The sequence below is a fragment of the Rhinopithecus roxellana genome, chromosome 1, assembly GCF_007565055.1.
Source record: "Rhinopithecus roxellana isolate Shanxi Qingling chromosome 1, ASM756505v1, whole genome shotgun sequence".
In the NCBI taxonomy this organism is placed as follows: Eukaryota; Metazoa; Chordata; class Mammalia; order Primates; family Cercopithecidae; genus Rhinopithecus; species Rhinopithecus roxellana.
This window is the reverse complement of record NC_044549.1, coordinates 134,300,507-134,322,257: the sequence shown is the minus strand read 5'-3', so window position 1 is coordinate 134,322,257 and position 21,751 is coordinate 134,300,507. Positions and strand designations below refer to the sequence as shown.

The following is a 21,751-nucleotide window of genomic DNA, read 5'->3' as shown; positions in this document are numbered from 1 at the left end:
TTTATGCTTTACATTAAGTTGTAGGAGTTTCCAGAATATTCTTGGTTAGCATAACGGGCTAGGGGGATAATTGCCAGGGATACATAGACTATTAAGGATATAACTTTAACATATCATTATGGTATACCACTTTAAGAAACCCACACTTTCCTTAATGTTGTACCCATGAAAACTTACGTAGTATTTTAATATTATAGAGAGTGTGTATAGATACATTAAATAAGATGCCAACTGTGCTTACAAATTACAAAAACTGGAACAAATCAGGGCAAAAATTAGGAACTTGTTGTTTGTTTGTTTAGATTTTTTCGCTTTCCACAGTAATATTCTTTGAGCCCTAATAAACTTACAGGCTTTCAGGAAAATAGCTTTTATATTTTAGTACACTGTGTACAGTTACCAAGATGATTACAATTACAGTATATTGAACTTAAAAATAAATGTACTTGACCTAGTGTTTTATGATTAATGGATATGCTTAGTGTCTTTTGCAAAGATGGTTAGCTTGCTAGCTGTTACCAAAGGAATCTTAGGAAAAATCAGAATTAGGTGAATTTCTGCTATAAATTTGATTGTTGGAGGTAATAAATGCACATAGGTAAGACGGGTATTTTTCTTATGAATTATACCATAACAGTTTTTCCTTTTCTACCTTCACCTAACCTTCACACGTTGTTTCTAAAGATGGAGTACTAGTCAGCATTCGTTTCAACATTTTCCTTTCATAACCAGTTAGAAGTTCAACCTTATTTAATTGGCTGCTTTGTTTCAACTTGTTTTGATTGCTTCAGTTCATAGTTACAGATTTCTATTATGTCATGGAATGTAGGTATTGAGTATTATTTGGGAAATAGTCTATCAACATCAACACAAGAAAGCTGCAGTCATTTTGAAATCAGTTACGGGGACAAAGCTCTTTCTTATAATTATTTCTTAACAGCCGATTATTTCTTTCACCTTTGTTTTTCTAGCCTCTGGGCAGGATAATCTTGAAATGTGAATGCCAGAATTAGCATGTAATACACTATTTTCTAATGTATATTTTAGAAACAAGGCACAGGAAATGTTAGGAAGCCAAGATGTCTGCTCACTTTCTGCTTTAATTTTTCATAACCACTTAAAGTTTTATCATATTTAATTATCTTTGTTATTTTCCAGGTAAATAATATTGAAAACATTTTATTTGAAGACAGTGCATTTTTATTGGGGGAGATTGAAGTTTATCATTAATTGATATAGTTCAATATAGATCAAACATTCATAATTTCAATTCTCTTAAACGAGTATTTCTTGCCTCTGACATGAATATAGTGCTGAAAGATCCAGACAGCAATCCATACAGCTTACTTGATAATACAGAATCAGATCAGACTGCAGACACTGATGCCAGCGAATCTCATCACAGTACTAACCGTCGTAGGCGGTCTCGTAGACGAAGGACTGATGAAGATGCTGTTCTGATGGATGGAATGACTGAATCTGATACAGCTTCAGTTAATGAAAATGGGCTAGGTATGTAAGCACTTAGGGAAAAGAAATATATATATATATACATATATATATAAAAATTGTATACTATTGTTAGTGTATGAAGCTTTTTTCAAAGAAAGTATGCAATTCAAAAATGGACTTTTTCTTAGTGTTTACTTTGAACAAGGTAGATAGCTTTTTGTCTGTCTTAAATGTTTAGTTCTCAGATTTGTTATAGCCAAATTATTTGAAACTTGGAGGGTTAAAGTGCCCTTTGATGCCATTAAATCAGTACGGCAAGGTACTTAGTGCTTTTATTGTCCCCAAGCTAAAATCAGGCTTTCATCTTACCTCTTTTAAAATAATTATAAATGACACTGGTAAAGGTATATATATCAAGAGTAGGCATTAATTTTCAAGGGCTAAAATGTCATTAACTTCGGTATAAACCAAACTGTACTAGAGAGGAAAACTGTGTCCCTGAATGATGGCAGTTTAAGTCTGAGAGTTTTACTGTGAGTTAAAACCCTCTGAATTTCCAGATGATAATTCCATTTTTAATCCATTTGGAATGCTGAAAGCCACAAAAATGTATTTCCTGTCAGTAAACATTTGTTGTTTTATTTTTGGTGTTTAATTAAAAGTTTATTTTTACCCTTTAAATCTTTGAAGTAAAGGTTTTTTTGGTTTTTTTGTTTGTTTGTTTGTTTTTGTCAGAATAGTTCATGGTAAACTTTGCAATTACAGATGATAGTGAAAAAAAACCCCAGCGACGCAATCGTAGCCGCAGGCGTCGCTTCAGGGGTCAGGCAGAAGATAGACAGCCAGGTAACTTGAGTGGACCTGTTGACAACATCAGGTTACAAGCATGAAAAAAAGGTCATATGTCTGCTTTCTAAATATATTATACTTACATGTACACATGTGTGCATATACATTCAAAATTTGCATTGCATAAATTGTTTATTCAACTAATAAGACTACTACTATTAAGAAAATGCATTCTTCCTTCACAGTGTGTTAGTAACTTGTCTAATTGAACTAATGTTGTGTCCTAATTGTTTACATGGAAATACTGTTCAGAAGACCATTTTGTTCACTTGCCGGTTTCTTCACACTTGAGATGGGGCCTGCCATCCCAGGGACTATGTTGTAGATTGTGATTGAGGTTGATTGGCAAAACTGGGCAGCTTTTGCATGGTGCCTGCTTACTGTATCTGAATTCAGCACCTCATTTTTGTGGGAGTTGTAATACCCACAATTTAAAAAAGTATAAAAGAGAAAAATATTTGAAGGTGTCTTTAACCTAATACGAGGAATGCATGTTATGTTTTTTGTTTGTTTATTGTAGTGTGATGCCTTTTCCCTTACACCCACTAACTATTCAAATTAATAGTACTTACTTTTAGAATGTTTATTTTATGTAGTCATTAATTCTTAGTAACTTCAAAGAAAGTTGTTTGCTGTGTCTATTATTTTGAACATAATTCCATTTCCTATGTACAGAGAATCACATGTATATTCACAATGAAGCAATTGTGTGCACCAGAAATAAACCCCTTTCAAACTAATCAGTTTTTGCATTCTTTCCAAAATCAGTTCTTTCATGTGTTTTCCCCAAATAAAGAATGTAAATTCTGGCATCTTTACCATTTTAAATTTAGTGGTTGTAGAGACATTTGGGAAAACTGGTTAAGAGAATTCGTTTCCATCCCTAAAAGTTCATGTTTTAAAGATAGTTGGAAAATTTTAGAGCAATTAAATATTGTCAAAAAATTGAAAGTGTCCAGAAAATATTTGTTTTCCTTCCCCTTCTTTCCTCCCCTCTTTTAATGTTGGAAATATATTTTAGGGCTGAGCGCAGTGGCTCATACCTGTAATCCCAGCACTTTGGGAGGCCAGGTGGCAGGATTGCTCGAGCTCAAGAGTTTGAGACCAGCTTGGGCAGTGGGATCCTGTCTAGAGAAAATACAAAAATTAGCTGGATGTGCTAGTGTGCACCTGTAGTCCCAGCTACTCTGGAGGCTGAGGCGGGAGAATCACTTTAGCCTGGGAGGTTGAGGCCGCAGTGAAGGGTGATCGTGCCACTGCACTCTAGCCTGGGTGACAAGAGTGTGACCCTGTCTCAAAAAAAAAGAAGTGTTTTAGATGAAGAGATTATTTCATTTTTTGAAGGTGGTACAGCAGTGATACATTTTCTGGCCCTACTGTAAACAAGAAAATTCAGGCTATCAGTATGAATGTAACAATATATTATAGCATTTATTAACTAGATACATGCTGGTTTATTAGCAAGTCAGCAGGCATAAAAGGAGTAACAGTGGGGTTTGTTGGAGAAGAGGCAAAATTTTCTGTATGGTATTAATTGCAACTTGAGTAGTTTGGAGGCTTCAACAGTTTGACAATGATTTTTGTTCCATACTGCATCTATTCCTGTTCTACTTCTTCTTTGGGATTACTACTTCCCTCTTTTAAAACTTCTTGCATTTCCTAGCTTGCCCCTTCTCCCAAAAGATAGGGTGGGTGAAACAAGCACAAAATTGTTACCTTTGATCCTGGTAGCAGTTCTAGGAGGCAGCCTCCATCTAAAGTTAACATCAACATTCTCTTTAAAACACTCATTTAATTTGATCTCATCTGCTCAAAATTTCTTGCTGCTCTTCGTGTAAATTAAGCAGTGAATATTCTTTACCATTCTTAGAATGTGACAATACACACTGGTGTCCAGTTGATTAACTTGGATCCCTTAGAGGAAATTCTAGAGTCCATGTCATTACACAAATTGTCTGTATTTTTTCTAGATATTGTTACTAATCTGTATTGGATTTTTAAGGGGCTTTGTATTGTAAGGACTGGCTGTGAATAGGTTTTTATTTGAATTAACAGAGGTTTCTTTTGGCTTCCTTTTATTTAGGTAGGGGATACCCCAGCTAAGTGCTTGCTAATTTAGTTGAAAACTATATCAAAATATATTATTCTATCTTTGTACACAGTGGATGAAAGGTTCTAGGAATTGTTTCAACATGTGTTAGGTTGGTGTAGTTTTTGCACCTATCCCAAAATGGTGAAAACCACAATTACTTTTGCACCAACGTAATTTAGCAGCAGGGTTTCCAGTTAGATGTTTAGGTGTCACTGAGGGCCGAACTTGGAAACAGTGCATTCGCTATGCTGTTCCCCACACTGGCTAGAATTGTTCTTGTAATAGGTTTGCTGCCATGTATATAGACATAATAAAGTGGATTATGACAATAGCCCTTTTCCCAATATTGTAAACTCTTTTTAATGTAGTTATAAATATATTAGCAATGAATTTAATTTAAAAAGCCTCGAGATGAGCGTACTGAGTTTCTTACAGTTTGGAAGGAAAGAGGTAGTTTCAGATTTGAAACATCTTTAGTGGTTTTCTAGTAAATGATATATGTAAGTTCTGAAATAGGTTGTTCCTTTGTGGTTTTAAAAGATATACATAATAGTTCTAGGAAGTTCTTGGATCTTATGACAGTGTTAGCATGTTAATTCATAATTAAGAAACATGAATTGTAAATACTATCCAGCTTTTTATCATACCAGAATGATTTAGTTGTTTTCATAGAATTTATACTTTATGTACCAATTCTCCCCATACCTTGTGACTTTAAATAAATAATTTAAAATTTACTGCGGTTTTCATTCTTTACATAATTAACTTGCTCCCATAATTTAAAATATATATTGTGCTTTTACATATCAGGGATTTTCTAAAACAGTTTGTGATAGAAAATAATTACTTGAAAGAAAAAAGGGTAGTTCTTTTGATATTTCTTAAAATCAGTGAATTCTAAGTTTCAATTCTTTTTTTTTTGTTTTGAAACAGAGTTTCACTCGTTTCCCAGGCTGGAGTGCAGTGGCACAATCTCAGCTCATTGCATCCTCCACCTCCCAGGTTCAAGCAGTGCTGTTTCCTCAGCCTCCTAGGTAGCTGGAATTACAGGCTGTGCCACCACGCCTGGCTAATTTTGCATTTTTAGTAGATGGGTTTTCACCATGTTGGTCTTGAACTCCTGACCTCAGGTGACCCACCCACCTTGCCTCCCAAAGTGCTGGGTTTACAGTTGTGAGCCACCATGCCCGGCCCTAAGTTTCAGTTCTTGAGTGTTGATGTATAAAGTGAGTCAGTCTACATACTGTAGAACATAGGTAATTTGTTGAAGTTGGGTTGACGGTAGGGTGTTAGTTTCGTTTAGTCTTTTTCCTAATTCACTGCTGCTACTTCTTTGCAAATACACATTTAAGATAGTCCCTACCAAGATTGGCAAAGGGGTGTGGGAGGGGTGTCACTGAATACACTCTGGACCTTTTCCCAGTCTGATCAATGTCCACATTTTTAGGGTGGTGGTCTGTCATCTTTAGTTTGCTTGTAGTTTCTTATTTTAATCACTCAGAATAGTTTCTAGTGTGAAATGTTGAAACAAAGCCATAGGATAAACCACACTTGGGTTTCTTAATTGTGCTTTAAAAAAAAAAATTGAGTAAATATTTTTGTATCTGATGAAATTTTCAAATTTAAGTATATTATACTATGATTTGGATCAAATTTGCCCCATTTCCCCCCACTGACAGTTGTAAACACTGGGCTTAGAACACTGCATTTGTATTTCCTTTTACTGGTTGTGGGTTTCTCTAACTTTGTTCCACAACCTTAGGGTCAACCAGAAGCAAATAGCTGGATTCTTGGGAAAGAGGAATTTAATCTAGATTTCCTCAATCTCAAGCTTGAAATTTTCTTCAGCACAAAAAACCCAGGCAGATTTTTAAAGCTTTGTTTTTGGTTGGAGGTGATACCCAGCTTAAGAAAATTTTGACACTGGGTGACCCACCACTAGTTTAATAGTGAAATTACCCTTTATCCATAAATAAACTTTAGAAATATTTTTTCAACACCTGTAATTTTTTTCTCATCTTTAACAGTCACAGTTGCAGATTATATTTCTAGAGCTGAGTCTCAGAGCAGACAAAGAAACCTCCCAAGGGAAACTTTGGCTAAAAACAAGAAAGAAATGGTAAGGAGAATTTAACCTGTAGGTTTTTGTTGTTTTTTTTTTTTAATTTTTGGTATGGTTTAGCTTTATTTTTTTACTACTATTACTGTGTGATCACTTGTTTCCACAAATAGACAATACTATTTTACTTAAAGACTCTTGAATGTGTTCTTGGCCCCAGATAACTAAAGATATGCATGCTTGAGCCTGAAATGCTTTTTAGTTAGAGCTCCAAATAGCATTTATAAAATTCAACCTGCCCAAAGATATTGGGCATAGAGACTGTTGCCTAATTCAGGAGCAATAGGCTATATACCTCTTCTCATTGATGGATATAGACCTTTTAAATTTTAGTTCTTTTAAATGCTTTACGGTATTTGATATGTAAATGTGATTTTTCAAAAGAAGGTGAGTAAAGTAGGTGATTATTTAAATGTTTAATATTAACTGTTTATGTCATTTTCATGGTGAGCTTTCCAGTGTTTTAAAATTAGGTGCAGTTTTCATTAGTTCAGATGTTTTGTGTGGTTTGGGCACTGCTAGGTACTAGAGATACAAAGTTGAAAGACCCATAGAGTGGAATACTTTGGTATTTGTTTTGAATTTTATAGACGTTTTAATACTTTGATCCATTGTGGCATATGAACTGAAAATTTTCATTAGCTAATTAATGTTTATGTAGCTATTTTCCTCCTCAGCTATAGATTTCATTTATAAAGAAGTTGAAAAAGTTGTCTCCCTTTGGCAGGCAAAAGATGTGATTGAAGAGCATGGTCCTTCAGAAAAGGCAATAAACGGCCCAACTAGTGCTTCTGGCGATGACATTTCTAAGCTACAGCGTACTCCAGGAGAAGAAAAGATTAATACCTTAAAAGAAGAAAACACTCAAGAAGCAGCAGTCCTGAATGGTGTTTCATAAACTGAAGAAGTTCCTAGTTTACAGTTCTTTTACATTACATTTACAATAGTGCTTGTACAAGCTTGCCAAAGATAGAATATGGATCGCCAGTCTTTACATCGCACTTTCAGTTCCTCCATTTGGAATTCAAAAAGGGGAGGGATCCTGAAGAAATCATATGTTAAACATACTTTGACACCTACTGTGTTATAAAATATATCATCAGATGTGCCTTGAGAATAGTATATGTAACATTAAAAAAAAGTTGCTGGCTATAGGAAATGTTATTTTGTTTTCAAAATATGGCAGAGATGGGGGGTGGTGGGTGGGGTGGGATCCCTAACGTAATATTCTTTATGAAAGCATTAGCTGCTTTTGTTACATTTTTAATATGCAACCACTTCTTCACCTGAGGAAAACTAGAATGAAATGCAGTCTAAAATATTTTGCACTGAATTGTAATTTCTTCATTAGTTTAGTCTGGAAACTGGTCTGTTTTAATGTGTTTTTTAAATGCTGTATGTAGAGGAAAATCTGCAGACCACTGGAATACATTTGTTAAACTCTCATCTGCAGGGACACTGGGCGATACTTGGCAGTGACTGTTCTACCTTGAGGCTTTGTTTGGTTTATTTATTAAAGTGTACAGTATTTAAAAATCAAACATAGCTTTAGTTAAAACACTAAGCTGAATTAGTCATGTCCATTCAGACATAACCTGAACTACTGAAAAGATCAATTTCCAGAAAGTTTATTCTGTATAAACTACATGTTAGTCTTCAGTAGAGTATCTTTTTTTTTTCCTTTTTTTTTTTTTTATTTCGGTTGTTTGATGTGCAATATGTTTTTGTATGCAGGTAGTAAATAAACTTTGATCTTCCATTTGCTGAATTTTTTTAACTTTCTACTTTTTATACCAGTTGCAAAGTAGTTGGAGCTATTTATAGACTTAGGATAGTATACTTTGCTTTTTAAAAAGCAGTTATACTTGCTCGTAAATAGCATTAAAATGTCAGCTGGCCATTTAATCATTTTGTAATGAATCCTCTGAAATCTTAACACAAGTTTAGGCTGTTAATTATAGGTAATTAATAATACATGTGATAATTAGGAAAAAAAACCTAACAAAATTCTAATCAAAGGCAACTTTGGAAGACAATGGGGGATAGAAGGTATGACAGGCAACTTTTAAATAATAGGCCAGTGTTTTGCTTCTTGATTCTCAGCTTATTTTGAAGGCTCTCATACCAGTGACTAAAAATCAGTTATTAAACTTTATATGTTTTAGCCAGAGCTTAATTTTTATGAAGATAAAGACATGAAGTTTAACAGTGGTATAACAATTAGTACAGCTAATTGTGAGGTCAAGTCAATTGTTAGAAGGCTTTGTTCCACAATATTATATAGACCACTGAACAAAGAATGACAGCCCTTTGCATCATTTGGCATATGAAAAGTGTTTTTTGTGTGCATAGTTTAATTTTTTATGTGCATAAAAATGTGATTTTATATGATCTGAAGGATAATGCAGGATACAGTTTAAAATGTAAAATTTGCCAGGTCAGTATATATAACCCTAGCCCTCAAATTAATTACAATTAAGGTTAAAATGTGCTGGTATTAAGTGCTTTTTCCTGAGGCCTTCTGATTGGTTCCTGGTAACAGAATTTTAAAGTAAGGTGTGAGTAGTGCAACTCTTGTCCTTTATATATAAAAGGTATCAAGTAATTTCATGTCCTGATTTAAAAAAAATTACCCACAAATGTCTCTTTTAAATCGATCAAAGTTAGAAACAGTTTAAATAGTCTCAGTTCTTACATAATTGGGTTAAAAATTATAAGGTATTAGAGGACCTTTAATGCCAAATTGGCAAATTGGTAAAGAAAAAAATGATTTTTCATTCTCTCCCATGTAGAATAGTCAGATACACTAAAATCCATTTTCCATAAAGATTGTTTCAACGGGAATGGAAGAAACAAAATCTTAAGAGTATAGCTGAACCAGTTCTTCATACTAGCAATAAATAACCACACTAAGTTCATTATTTTACAAATGACTAAACCCAGTGTCTTGTCCTTTAAAAAATATAGGTACTGCAGAATTGTGATAAACATGCATTTGTTTTTTTAAAGACAGCCCACTCCCCAAATGGTAGCCATTAATTCCGGTAGTCTTCTAAATGTATTTGAGAGGGGTCCATCTTTTGGCTGCTATCCTAGTTAGATGAGATGTTGCTATGGGAAGAACTTGCCAGTATACACTAAACAGACACTTAAGCAAAAGATACATTCTGGAGCCAGGCGCAGTAGCTCATGCCTTTGTTTCTAGCTACTCGAGCCTGAGGTGGGAGCATCATTTGAGCTCAGTTCTGTGCCAGTGAGACCCTCTTTAAAGAGAAGGAAAAAAGGTATTCTGGAAGGTCTTGTGCAGTTCCAACAATGTTTCAGCATATATATATATATATGAATTCATACGATACCTGAACAGAATCACGAAATAACAGCTGAGATTATATGGTAGCAAAAATGACCTGCTTTTCCTGAAGCTTTGGGAGGCCTAGGATTCCTAGTTTAGGCATCACGATCTTTGTTAAGCCTTAAAGGGGGCTAAAACTTGTGCAAAGTGGTGTCTCTGGTAACACTTCAGACATAATTGGCAAAAGTATAATAGGAATGCACAAATCTTTAGTTTGAAATAATAATGTATTTTAATGTGGAATTAGGAGCAGCACATCAAACTGGTGAGTGCATAGAAACTTAACCTGAGATGCTGCTGGGTTCCATTGCCGTTGTGTTAAGTCACGTATTTTTGTAGCTGCTGTTAGCTGTGTCTAGTGTTTTGTAACCTAAGGGGGGTCTTATAAAAGTTGGTATGTTAACTAAATCTTGGATTGGGAAATAGTACCATTTGTATCCTCTGCAAACATTTATGCTTTTGAGGCTCAAACCAACTAGTGTTCTCATAGGCTGTTGCCTAAGGACAGATAAAAATGGAAAACAGGCTATGTCCAGGGACAGATGATTGGTGGTTAAGAATGGCAGTAAAGGAAAATTACACCCAGATTTTCTTCTGTAAGGTTTCAAGGAACTTGGATTTGAACTGAATCTACTGTTTTGGAAAAAAGTCCCAACAAAAAGGATGTTTGTTATTGTCTCAGTCTTCCTGTCTTTGCTACACGATTTGGATCCCTTATGCTTTTTCATAAGAATATCTGTTTGCTATAGTGAATTTGCTAGCCCCCCCCCTTTTTAATTTTAGTTCTTTATTAGAACGTGTACTTGAATGGACTACAGTTGCTCATAACCCATGTTAATCTTTGATAGTATTTGGGGTTTTATTTCAGGAGCTTTTGCAATAAAGCAGGAACTGCAGTCTGCTTAAAGTCAGACTGTTAGCAAGTGGTGTTAACTTAAAACTGATTTAAGTCCATTACATTGAACAGTAGGAAATCACTTTTGTAAGGGTCAAAAATGATCAACTGTTAACAATTTCTTCAATCTAATTACAAATTTTTAAAAAGTTTATCAGTATATCACTTCAGATTCATCTGTATCTTCTGTACTAGTATTTCCAGTACTGAGGTAAGGTACACAATTCCCCTGGAAAAACTATACTCTAGTTTTGTAAGATGATTTCCCAGTCCATTTGCTTGTTTCTTCCTTTGATAATTCAAAGAGATGCTTTAGGTGACGGTACAGAATTAGAAGCTGCTATTTTAGCTCTATAAACTTTATGGTTTCAGTTTTATCTTTAAGGCCCTTCCAGTGGTAATTTGAGTCTAGTAACATGTCAGACCCTGGGCAACACCTAACCAAATGCCCAAGTATTCTCATAAGGAGTATGCCAAACTTGTGTTTGTTTTACATATGTATCCATCCCAGACATTTTCAAATATGCTGAATGCAATCTATAAGACATTCCAAACAAGGACAAAGTAATTTTTCACAAGTCTTATAGCCCCACTATTAAGTATACTACTTATTGGCTTCTTGAATTTCTTTGTATTTCAGTGATTGATATGTTCTGTTTTTTTTTTTTTTGGAAAGTTTTTACCTCTTTGTACCCCCTTAATTGGATTAACTGTAAAATGTACGTACTAATTTATTAGTTTTAGAGAACATTTTCATTAAAATATTTTCCAATAGTTTTTCTAGATAAACAATTTTTACTTAATTGTTGCCTGGTTGCTTACATTTCAACCTCTTTAGACTTCCTTTTTCAGCTAACTTGGCTGTCTTCAGGTTGTGAAGAAAAATGTAAACATATATTTGAAATTTCATTAACTGAAACTGCAGTAAGGTGGTAGGAAATGTTAATCACAACAGATTATCCCATATCACTGGACTGTTCTATTATTGGGTCAGGAATAATAGGTGACACAGGATAGAAGCTCTTCCTATATATATCTTGTTACTAAGGCAGTAGTTGGCTCTAAGCTGAAAAACAGCACACTGTACAGCAGTCCAAAAACTAAAACCAGAGCTTAGGTCATTCAAGTTAACTGGTACTCAAGGTTACTCATTCCAGGATACTTGACATAACCAAAAACCTAGGAGAGCATGCTACATAGTAATTTTTTTTTACTTTGTTTACATAAAATTTACAGGTTTTTTTTTTTTTTTTTTTTTTTTTAGCTTAGTCTGTTCTTTGACATTGTGTGATCCATGTTCTAAATTTTCATCAGATTTAACCTGTTTGGAGGCTCATGTGCACTCAAAATGTGAATCTACTACAAGCTTCTGAACTGCAAAACCACCTTTTTTTAAGGTCACTGTCAACCTTATACAATTTCTCATGATTGAAAGAGAACTTCTCATTCCAACCTAAAACCCCACTAACCGTTTAAAAATGAAGCATTATGCCTAAGTGAAATTTTATTTTTAGACATTTCTGATACTAGGTTTTCTTTATGGGAGCCCATATATATTCAGTATACTGAATTTACACAGCTTTCAGTGTGGCAATAAAGAAGCTAGTTCCCTAATTTTTCTCAGTTCTCATTGGTATTCCATTTAAATGTTTCCGTAAGTACTCATCATTTGGAAAATAGTTGATGGCAGGGCAGGAGAACTTGCTTAAAACTAAAGTTGGAGAAAGAGTTAACTTCCAGGACAACCCATTATAGCTCACTTCTTACCAACAAAGCAGTATACAGCACCTTAGGACTCATTTCTAATAATGTCAACCCAGATGGCCAGGAAAGCCAAAAAGGAAGAGGCTAAGTGACACAGAAATCTCTGAATTTGAGGTCTAATATGAAGGCTATAGATAGGAATTCCCCACAAACTTCTAATGAGGACTAGTATGAACATAGCAAATTGGAGAAGACAGCCAGGACCTAATTCTAGTTTCACTAGCTGTGGGACCTGAAAAAACGACCACTTGCTCTGGACTTTTGTTTCCCAAGCCATAAAACGTGGAGGAATCCTCACAATTTCAAGTTGGTCATGTATCCTTCCCTTTTACAGAGAAAGCTGAAGCCCCAAAGCTCAGATTTACCTGGCTTCTGCAGAAGTTTAACTTGCAACCTACCTCCCATTCCCTAAGTGTGTTTAATCATGCCGCCTTCTTTAAAATTTATCTGGAAGCACCAATGAATAAAGACAAAGGCCCCAAACTGGATCTGTAGAGATAAGTACCAGACTCACATCTTAGTACCATCAAGGAAAACATGCTTAGGTTATCAGAATTGTAAAGCCGTAGTACAAAAGTTAGGAGAATGGAACTTGGGATGTGAGAAAGATCAGCCATTCTCAGCATGTCGCCTTGGGTGCTTAACCTTACTAAACTTCCATTTCCTCACATGTAAAATGTACATCATAATAACCAGTCTACTGAGAGATACAGGAAGAATACTTAGCACAGTGCTAGTACATCGTAAGTACTCAAATGTTACATATCAAGTATTTTGTAAGAAAATACCAGTAAAAGATAAAAGTTTTTTTATGGATCGTATTGGTATCAATCACCTACCATGATCTTTAGAGCCCTCACATGGATGACATTTAAATGTTCAGTTTGCCTAACAGCCTTCAATGAAACATGGATTCTTCTACTTAAAAAAGGTAAGCCTGGAGAAAATAAAACATTACTATGCAAGAAAAAATGTGCTCTGCTGTGCTCCCTGGTAATATTTTTAAGTGGTTTCCGTTGTTTTAACATCTGTCTTAAAACTGGTATGCTGTCTGCACTGAACACCCATAAGTATTTATACCTACTAAGTTAAATTTCCCTTTTTAGAGTTAATGCTTCATTGCCTGTCAGCGTATTATCACTGTCTTTGAAAAATTTGCTTTTAAGTCTTAACTATTTCTTCATAAAGATCTTGTTCAGAGAAACATTTTTTGATTTGTCCAATGGACTGAAATAAAAGGTTAGTAAACCAAAATACAGTTGATCCTCATTATTAGTGGAATTCCTTATTTGTGAATTTGCCTACTCACTAAAATTTATTTGTAACTCCAAAATCAACATCCTTTTCTGGTCATTTGTGAGTATTTGCAGAGTGACAAAAAGTTTAAACCACTTTATGTGCACAAGGCAATGCTCTACTTGTTTAAGCTTTCACACCATAAACGAGTATCCTTTCTGTGGTCTATTTAGTGCCAAGTTTCATGTTTGTGCTTTTTGTTGGTGATTTTGCTGTTTTAAGATGGTTCCCAAGAGTAGTAGTGAAGCATGCTACCTAGTGTTCTTAAATGCAAAGAAGGCCGTGATGTGCCAAGCATGAGTTATAGTGCTGTTGGCTGTTAATTCAAAGTTAATGAAATACTAAAGAATGTTTTCAAGCAGAAACAGGTAGATCAAGGTTATATACTGACTGGCAGACAATACTGTGACCAAAGGGTCACAGAATCTGTATTTCTCTTAGGAACTTGTTCCTTACATGCGAATTCAGTGTTCACAGCCACCTTAAAGAACAGAATTACCACAAACAAGAACCAACTAACTGTACCTTCATGTCTCCTTGTCCCTGGAAATAAAATAATTTATCCTGCATAAAAGCCTTAGAAGCTAGTGTTTCATCATACACTAAATCACAACAGACTCCATCAGATTTTAAACAAGGGTACAGGATAGAAAACACAAAGAGCAGATATACCTTTATAAGGCAGATAAATATTACCTCCACTATTTTTTTTAACCTCAAAAGTCCTTATATCCTTCAATAATTAAGAACCTTATGATGATTTAGGGAAGTTTAGATGGTAGGTAGTAAAATTTATCATCTTAGAGCTACACATAGAAATATTCCTGTTGGGAAATACATACTAATTTATATCAGATGTTTATACAGGTCCTCTGGTTAAGATCCTTATATATTATGTTAGATGAACAGTAAGTAATTTGCCTTTAAACATCATTTAAATTAGTGTATAAATTCTAAATAGTCCAAATTAAATATGTTGATATTGAGAACATTTGTTTTCAGTTTTGCTAACAGTGTTTATCATAACAATTGCAGAAGTTTGATTATGTCAAGAAATAGCCAACTGAAGGAATAATTTATAAATGGTCAGTACCTTTAAGGGGCTAGCTGAATACAATGTAAATACTTCTCATGCCTGTAATCTGAGCACTTTGGGATGCTGAGGCGGGAGGACTGCTTCAACCCAGGAGGTTGAGGCTGCAATGAACTTGTGATTGTATCAGACCTGTACTCTGAAATATTTATACTATTTTTTTTTTTTTTTTTTTTTTTTTTTTTTTTTTTTTTTTGTGAGACGGAGTCTGGCTCTGTCACCCAGGCTGGAGTGCGGTGGCCGGATCTCAGCTCACTGCAAGCTCCGCCTCCCAGGTTCACGCCATTCTCCTGCCTCCACCTCCCAAGTAGCTGGGACTACAGGCGCCCGCCTCGTCGCCCGGCTAGTTTTTTGTATTCTTTAGTAGAGACGGGGTTTCACCGTATTAGCCAGGATGGTCTCGATCTCCTGACCTTGTGATCCGCCCGTCTCGGCCTCCCAAAGTGCTGGGATTACAGGCTTGAGCCACCGCGCCCGGCCTATTTATACTATTTTTAATGCATGAAATACAAATCGTATGTACATAGAATACACACACACCCCACCCCAGGTCAATTTGTTAGGTCTAAGTTGTGGTTAAATTCACTTTTAAATACAAAGTTCCAAGTATCCAAGTTGCTGGGCCAGTTGCCTATACCTGGAACAGCCTTTCTACCGAATAAGAGTCTCTACTTAAACAGCCTGAGCTAATTTCCATCATACTATTTATCACATAGTCTAATTACCAGTTTATCAGTCTCCCATTAAAGTGAGGGCTCCCTCAGAGCAAGGACTGTCATCTTCACTTTGCTTTGAAAAGTAGACATAGGTCCCAAATCATCTGCTAAATGAGTAATGAACAATATTTCTATTCAGATGGTGTGTGCTTGCCCATAATTAATATACAAATATTCTAAACTAATCTGATTTTAAATCCCCAAATTTAAACAAGAAAAATATACCAAGGCTTTGAGATTTAGCTTGTGCTAAATCATTTTTTAAAATTGTAGCTCTGAGGCATTTTATTATAAAAACTTAGTACTCATATACATAAACTAACATGAACTTAAAATTCATCATACATTTACTTCATTTTTTAGCTTGACCTTCTAGTAAATCTTTAGCTTCATTGATTTTGGCTGCTATATAAGGAGATCCTCCTATAGGAAGAAAGAAAAAAGAACAGTTACAATATGGATTCTCAATTTCTGCTTGGTAAAAAACTACTCTTGTTTCAAGGACTCCAATGCTTATCTGAGGGAGATTTAGCAGAAACAGTGTTTTTAATTCTTAAAAATTAACCCTGACACTGCAACAGGATGACCAGATACATGGTAATATATGTGACCAAAGAGAAATGAATTTACGTGGGAGAGATTTCTACAAAAATGACACCTTTTTAGAAAGCATAAACTGATAGAAATAGGATTTCTATCACATATATTGGATACATATGTATATGCCTTTGAACTGGTGTTAGCCTATTCATGGTTATAGGTCATAAATGAACATCAATTATACCATGTTATTTTAATACCATGATATTCTCAGAGGCTTCTGAGCTGTTTACTGGAAAGATCTCAGTTTGCTTTACATCCTTTTTCTGTCCAGTTTTTCTTTTTCTATTATCTATTGTCCCTTCACAATGTCAATCTACAGCTGCTTTCCTACGAATCTGCTGGAGGAGTGATTCTCAAAGTATGGTCTTAGACCAGCAACAAATAACAGGAAACTTAGTATAAATGCATATTTATGGGGTTCCACTGCCGACCTACTGAATCAGAAGCCCTCCATATAATACAAGCTAAATTTCATAAAAGACACTGTGAAATCAGATACCAAACAATTATAATGCTGTTTAAACTGAAAAACCCTCTTTATTAATGAAAGCCCTCTTCTGTATAAGTAAAAGGATACAAACACTAGAACATGAATTCTGTGGTCTAATTTTTGGTATTCAAAGAAATTCTTGCTTTCCTTCAACACAGCCAAGGCTGCATAGAAGTGTATCAGAAACGAATAAATAAATCCCATTAAGTTTCTATCTAGGTAATCTCCGTTTCAAGGTATCTAAAATGGATAAGGAAAAATTACGTTTTAGTTTTACTGAAATTTAACATCTTAATTATAATAAATGTAGGCCAAAAAACCCCACAAAACAGTAATAGTAGCACTTACATCTGCTCATTCTGTAAATAAAGTTTTTCACTCAGAATTTAAGATACCAAAAATATATGGCTCCAGCCTAGGAGACAGGACTTACAGATTTAAGTGTTTCCCTTCTAATAGCCAGGAATTTGAGATAAAATCCCATTAATAACAACTAGTCACACACCAGCAACATCTACAACAAGAATTTAATGACTACTTACCTTTGTCAGGATGATTTAAAAGCATAATTCGTCGATGAGCATCTCTTATTTTCCCTTTATTGGCAGTAGGGCTAATTAAAAAAAAGAAAAGGTATTTACTTCAACCTACTTCTGCATCACATCAAAAAATTGTACATAAAGGCCAATTAAAGACATTGTGAAACTAGTAAATTAACACAACGGTATGAAAAGCTGTTTAGAAACCTCAACACACCCAATGCGTATCCTAAACTGGGGAACTAAACTGCTCCTTAGAAAAGTAAGGCACTCTCTAAAATGTGTTGAACTTGTAATACTCATTACAACAGTCCTTTTATTGATAAGAAAAGCATGTTTAAGGATCTGAAAGTGAAGAAGGTAGAATTTTTTTTTTTTTGAGACAGTCTCACTGTCACCTAGGCTGGAGTGCAGTGGCTTGATCTTGGCTCACTGCAACCTCGGCCTTGCGGGTTCAAGCGATTCTCCTGCCTCAGCCTTCCAAGTAGCTGGGATTACAGGCGTGTGCCACTACGCCTGGTTAATTTTTGTATTTTCAGTAGAGACAGGGTTTCACCATGTTTACCAGGCTGGTCTTGAACACCTGACCTCAAGTAATCCACCGGCCTTAGCCTCCCAAAGTGCTGGGATTACAGACATGAGTCATTGTGCCTGGCCGAAGGCAGAATTTCACCACAAAAAAAAAATGTCAGTTACCGAGAACAACACTGAACACTGTGATAATCTGCTGAGGAGTCTATCTCTCAATAAATGAAAAAGTGCCTGTGTTTTAGCAAACTCTAGGAAAAAAGAAAAAGTGCTTAAGTGCTAGTGTGCCTTCTCATTTGAAGGACTGTTTACATCTTAAAAATAACATAAAAGGAAGGAACAGTACAGTTTCATTGATTAGAATTGGTAATATCAATCTTCCTAGGACAAAATCCCCCCCATGACCCTCTCCTATTAAAGGAGAGAAGGTCTTTCTTAAATTTCCTCATGGCTCTAGAGTGGTAGGAAAATGCTAAAAATATTAGAGATTATTTTACCTTACACCTAGTATTAATGCTGCTTCCCGTTTTGTCATTTTGGGTTCAAACCCACCTCTATAATAGCCACCACTGAAGGCCTGAAAGAAGAAATGCCATTTGTAAAGAAAGGTTAATACAATAAACAAAGTCGCTTTAAAAAAGAAGTCTGGAAATATTCACAGAACCAGTAGAAAAACTAAGACATTTCAGAGGACTTTAAGTGCAATTCCTGAGGTATTAAGAAGTGGCTCAAGAACAGGATCTGGAAGTCTTTTGAGACAAGAAGTTCAAGGGTATTTGAAACAAGACTTTAAGATACATATACAGAAAATACCACTATCAGCTCCTCTGGCCTTGCTATGTCAGAAATCATATTAGTAAAGCCTACAATCACTCTATTCTGTTACACTTAATCACAACATAAATATTCAACAGGTGATCAGAGTCAAATCTATTCTTAACTGTGATTACATAGGGTATGACCATAACATCAAGTCAAACCCTATAGCCTAATTAACTACAGTGCTACCTATGTATACGTTTGGGAGTGCCAGGGCCACATGGTAAGATAGGATCACTTCAGAATCTTACATACCTCTGTGTGTGTGATGCAGAGCAGATAAAGGAAAACAAGAATATGTATAGATGATGCTGAAGGTGATGGTATGTGAAAAAGTGATATTTCACAAGAAAGTTGGGTCTAGTGGGGTACTAGAATTGTCAATACCCCCTCCAACTCTGTCACATATAACATCTGATGTTTCAGGGTAGCACCATTACAAAGTTCAGAACTTCTATACTCTCCTTGTGGGAAGCAGGAGAATGGGTCCAAAGCAATCACTTAGAACTTCATGGATATTTGGAAATTTACCCTTCCTTAAGTGTGGTTCCAGGTTTCAAATACAAGCAGCAAAGAATTAGCAAAAGTGTTCATTAAGTCTTACAGATTTTGGTAGGCTTTGAAAAACTTGTTTTACTTGAGGCTCCATATGCTTCATGGCTTGCAAAACATAACGGCCTAAAACCAAAAGCAATAGAATAAGTAAATCTCCAATCTCCCCGACTTCACTTCCACCCCCAAACCATAAACAAACCTGCAAATCCTGCAGCAGCAATGGTCAGTCCAACTGCTACCACTGTACTGGCCTGGTAAGGGGGAGAAGAGTAAATATTTACTTCTCTAATTCCCACCCTTTCTCATTTTGCCCATTCTCCCATCCCCAACTCATTACAAACTGCATTTTAATAGGAGAAACAATTTTTTTTTTCTTTTTATTTTTTTAAGAGGCGGAGTCTTGCTATGTTGCCTAGGCTGGTTTTGAACTCCTGGCGTCTAGCAATCCTCCCACCTAGGCCTCCCAAAGTGGTAAGATTACAGGCATAAGCCACCATGTCTGGCCGAGAAACAACTTTTAAGGCAGAAATATTCTGCCCAGTAATCCTTAAAACTACTGCATCTGTTATACCGAATGTATTAAAGTTACCGGATTCATTACTATGGGAAAGACGGCAACTTTGACTTGCTTATTTACCTCTACAATAGTGAAAAAGATGATTCCCTCCCTTTGAAAACTTCTTTCATCCCCGGACAAATTAGGTTACATTAAAGTTCAATCAAAAGTAGTGGAAATAGGCCGGGCGGGTGGCTCACGCCTGTAATCCCAGCACTTTGGGAGGCCGAGGCGGGCAGATCACGAGGTCGGGAGATCAAGACCATCCTGGCTAACACGGTGAAACCCCGTCTCACTAAAAACATACAAAAAAATTAGCCGGGCGTGGTGGCTGGCGCCTGTAGTCCCAGTTACTTGGGAGGCTGAGGCAGGAGAACGGCGAACCCGGGAGGCGGAGCTTGTAGTGAGTCGAGATCGTGTCACTGCACTCCAGCCTGGGCGACAGAGCAAGACTCCGTCTCAAAAAAAAAAAAAAAAAAAAAAATTAGTGGAAATAAGATTTCTGCTAGAGAAGGAAAAACTGTTCACAGACGGCTCCTGTAAAATTCTGATAACGCATTTTCGAGGCTAAACGTGGGCTAAACTAGGAGACTATACCTTTGGCACTGCCCTGTTGTTTCCTAACAACAGAGGCCCAAATATGTTCAGGAATTTCCGCATGGAGACGACATCTGTCGGCAAAAGCCAAAGAGAAGGATATAGCAAAGTGGAGCCAGTGCTGTAAAGATGTGTTAGGGCAAGGGCACTTATAATCAAATACGTTTCCACTAATCTCCGAGTCCATGATAGCCTTCTGACCTTACAGGAGTTCCAGGCAAGCAACGCCTTAGCGCCCAGAGCCCGTGCGGACAAGAAGCTGGAGAACCGTGCAGAAAGACGATGTAAAAACACAAAGATCCAAGAGGAGAGAGCCAACAGGGCTGTGTCCTGGTGAGTGTGACGCCCCGAAAACCGAAACCTCCCGCCCAGAGTCGCACTAAGGAGCACAACTTCAACTCCACACCTCCGAGGACGGGAGCTGAGGCTGAGGCCTGGGCCGGAGGTCGCTAAGGAGACCGGAAGGCCGCACTCACCATGGCTCCGGCTGCGCTCCCTTGCTTCCACTGGGAGCACGGCTCATCCCAGCTCAGAGGGCGCGGCCAACACCTGCACGCCTTTACCAGAGAGCGACGCAACCCCCAACCTCAAGCACAAACCGCTCAAGCACAGGCGCCCTACGCAACACGGCAGGAGCAGCCGCAAACTAGGCCGGAAAACTGTCGTAAAAGGGGACGCGGAGGAGAAGGAAAGTCGCTCAAGCAGTGGACAGAGCGGAGAAAGCGACTTCGGGTTGGTTGAAGGGTGGGCGGATCTTTTCCTTTCTAGGTGTAGAGGTGGGGCTTCTCTGTGTTTTCTGTCCTTTGCTGCTGGGCGGTGGGTATTTGGAAATTCTTGCAGGAAAGGGCATGGGCAGTCTTACTCAGAACGATTCCCCCCCCCCCGCCCCTACATCTTAGCACCTCGTTTTGCCTTTATTTTATGTTAATAATTGTCAAGGGTAGTGAATATAGTTAAACATGCTGTGACAGGTTTCCACCATGAACCCAAACAAATACGTTGTTACCCAGTGTAGTAAACGAGATGCCCAGAACAACAAATGAAACCAACCACACTGTGTTTCAGGGATTGCTCGGTAGCATTTTTTAATTTAAAAGAACTTCATTTAAGGATGTGATTTGACAAGACTTTGTGAATGTTTGGGTTTTCGTTTTGTAGAATGGGATTAAAGTGTTCATATTCTGAACATGGAATGTCAAGATCCTACAACTGAAAAGGGCTATTTAAAAGTTTTCCTCCTCACCCAAAATAAAAAGTAGGGCTGGATTTTGCCCTTACGTGGACATCAGTTTCATACATCCCTACATAAATGCTTGAGAAGAGAAAAATAGTGGAAACAGTAATGGAATTTTACAATGCAATGTTTGCATGATCAAAATAAGTTTGGAGTTACTTCCCTCTTAGAATTTACAGAGTATTAAGTATCAGTTTACATT

General features: G+C 36.5%; 2 protein-coding genes across 8 annotated transcripts in view; one reads left to right on the top strand and one right to left on the bottom strand.

Annotated features, from left to right (window-relative positions):
• FXR1 (FMR1 autosomal homolog 1) overlaps positions 1-8,280 on the top strand; it is a 67,672-nt gene extending 59,392 nt beyond the window's left edge. The window contains exons 14-17 of one of the 6 annotated variants that reach the window (XM_010352524.2): positions 1,312-1,512; positions 2,218-2,298; positions 6,421-6,512; positions 7,240-8,280. In XM_010352524.2, the coding sequence (XP_010350826.1) occupies positions 1,312-1,512; positions 2,218-2,298; positions 6,421-6,512; positions 7,240-7,410 (545 nt within the window). In that variant the 3' untranslated portion in view covers positions 7,411-8,280. The remainder of the gene's footprint in view (positions 1-1,311; positions 1,513-2,217; positions 2,299-6,420; positions 6,513-7,239) is intronic. The other 5 variants (XM_010352526.2, XM_010352525.2, XM_010352527.2 and 2 more) reach the window with 5 other exon arrangements.
• On the bottom strand, positions 2,258-20,977 carry DNAJC19 (DnaJ heat shock protein family (Hsp40) member C19). Of its 2 annotated transcripts, XM_030931735.1 has the most exons (7): positions 20,792-20,977; positions 19,362-19,413; positions 19,212-19,285; positions 18,286-18,365; positions 17,264-17,334; positions 15,974-16,051; positions 2,258-2,313 (listed from the first exon to the last, which is right to left on the bottom strand). In XM_030931735.1, the coding sequence occupies exons 1-6, from the start codon at positions 20,792-20,794 to the stop codon at positions 15,981-15,983; spliced, it is 351 nt and encodes a 116-aa protein (XP_030787595.1). In that variant the 5' UTR covers positions 20,795-20,977; the 3' UTR covers positions 2,258-2,313; positions 15,974-15,980. The 2 variants fall into 2 exon arrangements, with proteins under 2 accessions (XP_030787595.1, XP_010350834.1); XM_010352532.2 differs by lacking the exon at positions 2,258-2,313 and having other exon boundaries at positions 15,867-16,051; positions 20,792-20,976.
• Positions 20,978-21,751: the final 774 nt, after the last annotated feature.